Below are 10,000 nucleotides of genomic sequence, written 5' to 3'. Positions count from 1 at the left end.
ACTTCAGTTGAACAAGCAGGAGGCGAGCTAGTTGGGCCAACTCTAGTGAGAAGAGCGGCCTCCGCTGCCCTCCTTGAGGGACTTCCCGGGATCGTTCTAGGAAATAACAGGCATCGGTTACTGCGGGGATTTGTCCAGTAGGAAGCGGCCCCCGCCAGAGGCCATCTCTGGTCATTGGGCTGGACGCTGGTCTAGGGGCCGTAGTGATGACTTCTGATCCATCCGGCCTCGGAACCAGTCGGGTCTGGCTGGGGCCGGGCCGGGGACCCCTGGAAGCCGAGCTGAGCTCGCCCCGGCCCCTCGGGAGCCCCGCCTGCTCAGGGAATCACGGCCCCCTTGCTGGCTCAGGGTGGAAAGGTGTCCTGGCTGCGAGGCGCCGCTAAGGGCCCGGACGAGCCCCCCCCGAGAAAGGGCAGAACAAAGCGCCCTTGTCCTGGCTGGGCGGCCTCCGCCCGCTCTGCGCGGGGGGCGGCTTCGGAGGGCCCGCGTTTGCAGATGAACTGCTTTTACTGGCTTCTCGGAGACATGACATTTGTTCAGAAGATTACCCAGGTTGTAATGTGTGGCATAATTGCACTGTGTGGATGTCCCAGAAGTGAAAACCTAATTGCTTGACAGGACTATAACTTTGTGGTGTGCTCTCACCTTGTTAGGTCCTTTTCTGATGCAGTTCAAATGAAGTCTGGCCGCAGGTGTGCCTAATTTACCTCGCAACAGAACGCGTTGGCTTTAATTGTACAGTGGCTGTTAGGAAAAATTGGTGGGTGGAATATCAAGTGACTCGCTGTGTGCCGCTGGCAGATGGGCGGCGGTGGCAGCCAGAGCCCTGGGAGCTCCGCGCCGAGGCAGGGGAGGTCGGCAAGAAGCAGATTCTGCCTCAAACAGGGAGGCTCCTGACACCGGCCGGGGTCCATTAAACCGGGGCGGTCACCTCCCGGACCGTGTCGTTATCCCTCTAAAATCACAAAAACCCACTCAGGACAGCCATGGAGGAGCCCGGGAAGCCCCCGTCCTCCTTGAGATTTCTTGACTTCTCGTTATTTTTAAGGGGACGTGACCTGGGGGTTGCCTATGCTAGGAGGGTGAGATTTTGATGTAGGATAAAATAATATGATGCTCGGGCAAGACCAAATGTCTTTCTGGGAGAAAACTGGGGAAATACTGACCTAGCCTGCTGGCATTCAAGGTCACGAAGCAGCTGGTCTCAACCTCATCCTCTCACTCACCGTGGAACTCCCAGAAGTTCTGGTGGTAAATCTCGGGTCACGCGGCGGCTCCCCAGAATACGTCAGGGCAGGAAGGCCTGGCCAGAAATGCCCGTCATCTCCCCGCCCCGAGACACGGTGCCAGGCTTGGCCCGAAGCCGCTGGCAGAATCTGGTCCTCGTCCTTGGGTCCTGAACCCGTTGCGGCCCCTGCTCCCGGAAAACTTCTGCCAAGAAGGAAAGGACGGGGAGCGTTTCCTTAGGCCCCCAGAATTCCTCAGTGCCCCTTTTAGAGCAGAGGCTCACATTCCATGGGAATCACTCACTCCTTCTTTCAACAAAAATTCTCATGTGTTTCATAAAGAGTTGTACATATTGCAACTATAAAGTCCAACCCTCTTAAAATCCATATTAAAAGTGTGTTTACTTAAGTAATAATGACCTCTGGGTCGGACATTTCCTGGCAGTTAATGGCCAGCTGTGGTGAGAGCCTCCTTTCCACCACCAGGCCCGAGCTACCCAACTCATTAAGCTTCCAGGAACTCCCCACCCCCATTGTAACTGGTAGAGGGCTTGGAAACACCAAGGGCAAAGAGACCCGGTCTCTTCAGGAGACATCTCCTTGACCTCGGCGGCCATATTGTGGGTGAGGAAGTCTGCGGGCTTTCTGGAGATGTGCTCCCTGCCGTCCCTGGGGCTCCCTGGCTCCGTTGGCATCCTGGAGATGGGGGCGGGGCCCCTTAGCCCAAGCAAACAGAGAGGGTCATGGGAAATCGCCAACGGAAAGGAAGGCGTCGTTGGGGTTTGAGGCCGCCTGAATAACTGGACTTTTAAAATGTCTAACGATCGCATGGCTTGATTAACAAACCTAACACACTCCACTTTTGTATCTTTATAGATTCTTTCTCAAGTTTTTCCTCAAGTGCAATCAGAACTGTTTGAAGAATGCAGGCAACCCCCGAGATATGCGGAGATTCCAGGTACACATCTGAAAAAGCCTCCGGACTGGGCCGGCCGATGGTTTGGGGCAATGTTGGTTACCCAATTCTGGCAATGGGCTGTGAAAACGATCTTTAGTGCAAGCAAAGGAGAATGTGCTGTCTTTGGAGTCGAGACCCCGGCTGCCCATCCCACCTCTGCCTACCCATAGGACCCTGGGCGAATAGCTTTACATCCCCCTCGGGTGGAAACGCAGGGACTGGCCTTTGTAATCACCTTCCAGCTCTGAACCTGGGACCCTCTCATCCCCAGCGCTAGGGAAACTAACCTTATTCGTTGTTCCTATCTTGTGGCTTCCAACCAAAGAATGTACGGTCATCCCTATGACCGGCCTACTGGGAGCCGCGGACGATAGTCCTGGTCTGCTGCAAGGCCAGACTCGGGAGCTAAGACTAGGATTTGCCGGTGCTGGTCCATAGCCCCGTGAAGTCACCCTGGGTCATCAGCATCCTCTGGGCTTGACAGGCTTTAGTAAAAAAAAACACTTCCGCACATTCACCTTCTCACTTGAGGGACCCAAATTCCCGGAGTCCAGAGTGGTTCAGGTTAAGCTGGTAATTTCCTCTGAAATCTTATTTCAGGTTTTGGTCACGTGTCGTCACGTGACTTTTTTCTTGAGCCTCTGCCATCTAGAGCTCCTTGAGTTGGGTTAAGAGTTTAAAGAGTTAGTCCCTGGAAAGGCACTCTTGGGAGCTGATGAAATGATCAGATTGTTCCCATTCAGGTCTGGTAAGTTCAATAGGAAGATTTAAAATCACTTTGGATTTTTTTTCCTTAAAGGTTTTCTAGGAAAAAAAAAAAAAAACTAAAATAATTTCTACTTTAGCATTTGTTTGATCACCTAAATCACAGCATATCTTTACCTGACCAGAACTTGATTTGGGATCTAGTCAGCACAGATAATCAAAAATTAATGATTTTATTAAACCCTACTGTGTGCGGGCAACATAATGCCGTTTCATCAGCCGGTACTCTGTCCTTGCAGGACAGGGGAGGATATTTTTCTTAGTTGTAGCATAAAGTAAAGGTATCAATTTTACATAATCAATTAATCAACATTTATTAGGCACCTACTATGTGCCAGGCCCTGTTCCTTAAAGGTTCTGTGCTATTTTCTTAAGGGAGCTCTACATTCCCTTCACTGCTCTGGACCAATTTCAGAGCACTCTGTTTAGACTGGATCACTCTTTCATCCCATTCAACTTTAATGGCCGATTTGTTGACCGGCCCTTTGTAAACCGGCTCCCATTTTCACCCCAAAAGATCTTATTTGGAGAGAGGATTGACCCGATGCCAGGTGTAGACCAGGACTATTTCCCTCCATTTATCAGTTTGCTCATTGTTCGAGGATAATTTTAGGATGGCAAATCTTATGGAAATATACCAACTTCTTTGGCTATTTTAGGATTATTGAGACACGATTAGGCGAGCGCCTACTCGTGACTCAAGTTGAGATGATGATTCCAAAACATAGGATGGTTGTTCCAGGTTCTCCATCCAGTGACTCAGATTTGGGCACGATAAACATGGCCTTATTATTAAGGCACCCTGACATTTCCTGAGAATTTCTACCTTCAGGTTATTAAGCTTTAAGGGGAAAAAACCAGGATCTCTGTTTTCACGTATAATCACCAAGCACCTCTGAGGAGTCCCCTAGGCAGCCACCAAGAGTCAAGCTCTGTAGCTTAGAGAGACATGTTTCTTGCAAACAGTCCAGTCCAGTTTCCATTTTTCATGCATCTTGCCCTCGCCTGGCATTGGCAATATTGATCCATTGGAACAGAGCAGAAGGTCAGATCTAAAATGAGTGCATGTGTCCTCTTTGTCTTCCTGATGACTGAATGGAGCATCAATCTCAAGTGATCTGGGGCTGCACAGTGGGACCCCGGAGTCACTAGAAGGACTTCGTGAGGTCTCTTGAGCTAATCTCCCCGCCTCTCAGAAGGTTTAACTGGATTTAACAGGATGGCAGGTCTTCCACAATATTTTCTACTGGTTTCCCCATCTCAGCACCTTTCTGAAGGTGCACTGCCTGGTGAGCCAACACAGAGAACGGAAGCACAGCGTACCTCCTCTCTTTCTGCTGACCCACCGTATTTTTCCCTTGGTGACTGACCTAGATAGAGAGATGACAGAATAAAGACAGTTGTCTTGAAAAAAACATTTTTTTTTATCTTCTCCCTTTTCCCATCTCTTAAACTTGCCATGGTCTAGGAGGCTAAAAAAGGATGAACGCTTTCCATGAAGTTAAATTTTGTTTGCTGTGATGGTGTCCAGATTAATTGCTAAAAGTAGTTTTAAGGCAAGACTTCAGTAAAGTGGACCATGATGGGACCTTGAGAAAAAGAGATGAGCAGAACAGCTAGGACAGTGTTGGATTAAAAGTTAGAGGCCGGGTCCAAATGTTTCTTGGTAGCACTGGGGATAGGCATGGGATTTCAGAGTTAGGAGGTGCTGAGTTCCAATCCTCCCTCAGACACTTAGTCACTGTGTGAGTCCAGGCAAGTCTCTTCTGGGTTTCCGCTTCCTCATCTGTAGAATGGGGACCACAGTAGCAACAAGGACCAAATGAATCAACACGTGTGACGTGCTTTGCAAATCATAAAAAACAATAGAAATGCAAAAGAACAAAATTCCAAACTCTTGAACAACTAAAGGAACTCTCCACTTCCTCCAGGGTCCCCCCTGTAGAAGAAAAGGGCCGGCCCAGATGATGGCTCTCCATCTGTGCCCCTAGGGTCTCAAGGACTGACCACTGGCTGGCTCCTGGGAAAGCCAGGGCCTTCCCTCACAGGAGGGTCAGCCAGACCACTGCCCCATCTGAGGCTGAAGGTGCCAGGAAGGTCCCGAGTGGACCAGCAGCCCCCCCCCCCCCAGAAAGCCAAGATGAGCTGCTCCACAGTGCTAAGGATAAAGGATATTTCCGATGCTTTCAGGGACTGCTAACCAAAAAGCAGGAGGGCTCTGTCAGCAGAGCCATCCTGCCCCTCCTCAACCTTCAAGTCGAGCCTCCCACTTAGTTCAGTTTCACAGTTCATTCTGGGGCTGTACTAAGAGCTGAGCCCAACTTTGGTTCTGAACGCAGAGTTCTGTGGGACGGTGTGTGTTGGTCAGCACTCAGAGCCCGGAAGATGGGGCGTTTCCAATCAGGAATGGTCTCCCCAACTACACCTCTGCTCCAAAGCTTGACACGACTTCAGGGACTCCCCCGGCCTAGCCTGGAGTGGTCCCTCAAAATTTCCTCCGTCCCAGGGCGCGGACTCGCACCAAGGGGAGCCTGCTACAGCAGTCCCATTCTTATCCTTATTCTGCCTTGGCCATTAACATGACGTCCCCACTTTGGAGCCGCCACCATTTGAAAAAAGGTCATTCCCCGTTTCACTGGCTCGTTGGTCAGCGAGGTTGTCCCCTTTGCCAGGCTGGCTGTTCTAGTGTCTCCCAGGAAGCAGCTGGGAGCTGGGGGCCTTATCCATCATCCCTCCTTTGGCCGCCCTCTGAACCTGGACCCAAGAATAGGAGCCTTTCACTCAAAAATAATGGAGGGAATTCCATGGGCCTGCCAGGGTCACTCACTATCCAGATGAACTTGAAGAGGGATACTTCACAGGGACTGCAAACACTTTCACTATTCATCTTCAACTCTGTCTTTTCAGATGCAAAAAAGTTCATTATCAGACATTAAATGTAATTGTGAAATTGACCCAGAGATCATTTACTGAGAGAGAGAATGTAGGGAGTGGGGGCTCTGATTTATTCAGCACTTGCTGGTCGTGGGGGATCCTCACAGCCTTCATTTGAAGGCAGTCTCAAGTGAACAAATTTTAATTAGATAAACTATCTAATCAATATATCAACAGATCAAAACAGCAGCTTTTAAAATGAGTGGCTAGAGGGGTGTTTCTGAAGCTAATGGCGAGAAGAATATTTTCCTGAATTGAATTCACTTGTTAGCATAATAGGAGATTAAGCTCTCATTAGTGGAGCAGGTTTTGAAGAGAAACAATTGTGAGTTAAAAAAAAAAAATCCTGTCTATTAGCCCCAACCCAGTGAATGGTGGGTGGGCATCAATGAAAAACTTCTAAGCACAATCACGTGATTTTCTGTTCCCCATCAGTCGTATTCACGACCAACCCCCCAAAGTTCCCTCGAAGTGCGTTTGGATGACTTTGCCATCCCTTGTGACAGATGACTTTCTCTCGGCAGGTTGTTGTATCAACTACAGTCAACGTGGATGGCCACGTTCTGGCTGTGTCCGACAACATGTTTGTTCACAACAACTCCAAACATGGAAGGCGGGCCCGCCGCCTTGACCCGTCAGAAGGTACGGCCCCTTCTTATCTGGAAAATGGTAGGCACACATTTACATGTCTCTTTTTATTTGCGATGCTTTTTTTTTCGTTTTCTTTTTTTTTCTTTTTTTGCATCATCTTTTATGTTGATCCACTCGACAATTATTTTCACATGATTTTCCCTCCTGCCTTTGATCAAGCTACTCACTAGAAAGCATCCCAGGCCTTGTCCAGCACAGGATAATTCTGTATTTGCTTCTTACATTTTCTTATTCCTTTCTTTTAATGCTTCATGTTTTGCACTCAGCCCATTAAAAAAAAAACAGTCTTTTCCATTCTCCCTCTTTCTGTTTGTTTAAAAGCTTTATTTTGCTTCTAGCTTTTCTTGCTCTTTTAATTTTATTTAGTTTTATTTTGGCTTGTCATAATCCTTGCTCCGATGGTAGAGACACCCAGGTTGTGTCCGCCATTAGAAGTGGACGGGAAAGTCATGACTGACCCTGCCAAGAATTTACCTTGGGGTCAGCTTCTTGACCTCGGTCCCCATACTCCAGAAGAAAGAGGTAGAGTTAGGGATAAGAAAAATTACAGAAAATGTCTTCCAAGAACCAGTCACCAACCATTGACTTCTAGGAGCGAGCCATTTGTGAGCAGAGGGAGAGACAAACACGTCCCTAGGTACCCACTTCCTAATCTAAGAGACTTTGACGAGTGGGAGTGGGCACCCTTAGCCTCCAATCCATATTCACACACTTAGGGGCTCAATACTTTGCAAATATCAGGAGACAAAGAGGACAGTGGAAAGGTCACTGGAGAAAGGAGAAGCCCCTCCAGACCCACTTGGATCATGCTTCCCCTTAAGTAAGATCTCTTTGATTGTAAATGAGCCCCTCTTTGGGTGACCCCAGGGGCAGAGATTTAAGAAATCTGATTCCTCTAAAGTGAGTTGACACCCTAACAATAGCAGGTTGGGGACTTCCCCACCCCTCGCCCATAGAAGCGTTGGAGGACAAAGATCCCGGCGTCCCGGGGCCTCCATTTGAGGGGTGACCAAATGTATCCGGCCAGAAAAGAGACTGGAGCCGGTGGTGGTGATGGGAGTGAAATCCGATTCAGACATCGAGATCGGAGCACAATTTATGCATCTGCTGTGGTCCACCAAAATAAACTAATTTGTTTTTCTGCGTTAATGACTAAGGTATCAGAGAACCAAACTCCAGTAATTAGAGGTCGCCCCAGCACCCCAGTCATTAGGGCCCGTGACGTATTGTTTGTCTCCTTCCGAGCCGCTCAAGGTAGGGGTGTGTTTTGCTTAGCAACCATCACTAATGAGGTTCACAATTAGGAAGGTTGAATCCTCTTCCCTTAGTCCTCTCCCTCCCTAGAGAGAGGACGAGCAACATTATAGGTTCAAGGAAGCGTTCTCAGCCCTGTGGTGGTAGGTTTCCGTCTGGGTCCAAATTCAGCCTCTTCTAATGAGCTATTATGATCTTAGCCAAGTACAAGTATTTATTTTTATAAATCTGCATTAAAAAAAGGCATTTGACTGTAAGGAGCAAATATAACATTTAGAAGAATAAAGGCCCCTTGTGTGGACCCCCGAGACCTCAGCCCACCAATCAAAAGCCACTTTGTCGAGGAACCCGGCTCCGGGTTTTGTTTGTTTGCTTAAGTATGGGTGACATAATCACCAGAAAGCTTTCAATATCTTTCACTTGAAATTGATCACACTGGGCCATTGTCTCGGAGCCCCCGGCAGGCCGCGGGAGCCGGGGGGCCGCCCTCAAACAGATGCTCCCAGCTCGGGGCCCCCTCTCTCCCCCAGCCGGGGCCGTGGCTCCCGGGGAATTTCGCACAGATGAGGGCCCGGCTTCTCCTTCCGGGCTGGCGATGGGTGCCTGGGGAGGGGGGCCGTCGGAGAAGGGCCGGGGCCGGGGCGGCCGGCGGGCTCCTCCGAATCTCCTTCCCCCTGCCCGGCTGCACCCCATCTCGCGGAGGGGCCGGTGTGCTTTGAATTAGCAGCACATCCTTTCAAGAGAGAGCCCCCACTCCAAACCGCAGCTATTTGCCTGTGTGCAGCCTCTTCTAGCTAACACCTCATTATCCAATCATCTAATATTCACCAGCAGTATATACACACACACACTCAGATCGTTTCCAAGTAAACTAATTCCCCCCGCTGCTGCTGTGGAAGGCTGCCATACAATCCTTTGAGCTCACAAAAGGCAAGGCAGATTATTTACAGTAGTCGAATACAAGTGAGGGAAAACGATTGTTCTCCCTTTCAGCCCGGCATCTAGAACTAATGTTTAATTTTTTCCCGTCCCTTCCCTCCTCTCCCCCCCAGCCCCTAAATGACTCCGGCTCTGTTTAAACCTTAAGCAAGCCCTAGCCCAGCCCCAGGCCCGCAGCACAAGACTGATTTACATGCCAAGTGCCCGTAATGCTGTTAGGGTTTATGCAATAAGGACAACTGAATCCAGGCTGCAGGGTTTTAGCGAGTTAAAGGGAACAGATGGCCCTAGGAGAGGTAAAAGGTATAATCCTATCAGCTGGAGTATCAGCCAGCCATCTGGACATCCTAAGTACAATTACGAGACATTTTAGCCAGCAGAACAAAGGAGTCTTCATGAGGCAAGATTAGGCCTGTTGGAGTGCCTCAATATTGTGAATCCAGAGAAAGGTGACAAATGCTGGGAATGGGCTCGGGAGAGCTCGCTGATTAATGACCGCGGGGAGGGTGCGGGAGGAGGCTGACTGATGGAGGGACGTGGCCCCCCGGAGTCGGTTTGGGCCAGTGGGTCTGTGTCTGAAGTCAGAGCCGCCCTGGCACGCTCGGAAAGTTCCCCCAGACAAAGACGGCGGGGCCCTTGGCAGGAAGCGGGCCCTTGGCAGGAAGCGGCCGGCTCTCACCTGCCTCGCGGAACCCAGAGTGGCCAAGAAGCGGGCTCGGCGGCCCCATGAACAGGTTCATTCATCGAGAGCCTTGGAGGCAAGGCAGACTCTAGTTTAACAAAACCTATAGGAGTGGGGCCTGGACCCGGGATTGCCTGAGGTAGGGTCCGGAAGCCCGCCTGTCCCAGGTGTGTGGCCGGCTCGTGGCTGCCCAATCACCTCTTAAAGGCAGGAGCCTTCCAAAAAATGATGCTTCCCAATGGGGTCGGAGAGAAATCCCACAACACGGGAGTGTGTCTGCACACGTGTGTGTCAGGGAGCGTCTGTCCTTGGGGATGTGTTTGTGTGCATGTGCTAGGGATGTCGTGTATATGTAAGGGATATGTGTATACATGTGTGCACATGAGGGATGTGTGTATGAAAGATATGTGTGCATATAAGTGTGTGCTTGTGAATGAGGGATACGTGTATACATGTGTGCATGTAAGCGAGATGTGTGTATATCAGGGTGTGTATGTGAGGGATCTGTGTGCACAACAGTGTGAGGGAATGTGTGTGTACATGAGTGCGTGCCTGTATGATGGATATGTGTGTACACCTGTGTGCATATGA

At 49.8% G+C, this 10,000-nt stretch overlaps 1 protein-coding gene across 7 annotated transcripts in view; it reads left to right on the top strand.

Moving 5' to 3' along the window:
* Positions 1–10,000, top strand: part of EBF3 (EBF transcription factor 3) — a 148,600-nt gene that overhangs the window by 96,036 nt on the left and 42,564 nt on the right. For 4 of the 7 annotated variants that reach the window (XM_051982726.1, XM_051982725.1, XM_051982724.1 and 1 more), the window contains exons 7-8: positions 2,103–2,184; positions 6,408–6,525. In XM_051982726.1, coding sequence (XP_051838686.1) covers positions 2,103–2,184; positions 6,408–6,525 — 200 coding nt within the window. Of the gene's footprint in view, positions 1–2,102; positions 2,185–6,407; positions 6,553–10,000 lie in introns of all 7 variants that reach the window. The other 3 variants (XM_051982729.1, XM_051982728.1, XM_051982727.1) reach the window with 1 other exon arrangement.

The sequence above is a fragment of the Antechinus flavipes genome, chromosome 2 (assembly GCF_016432865.1).
Source record: "Antechinus flavipes isolate AdamAnt ecotype Samford, QLD, Australia chromosome 2, AdamAnt_v2, whole genome shotgun sequence".
NCBI classification, from domain to species: Eukaryota; Metazoa; Chordata; class Mammalia; order Dasyuromorphia; family Dasyuridae; genus Antechinus; species Antechinus flavipes.
The sequence above is the reverse complement of the archived record's forward strand: the minus strand, read 5'-3'. Positions and strand labels throughout refer to the sequence as shown.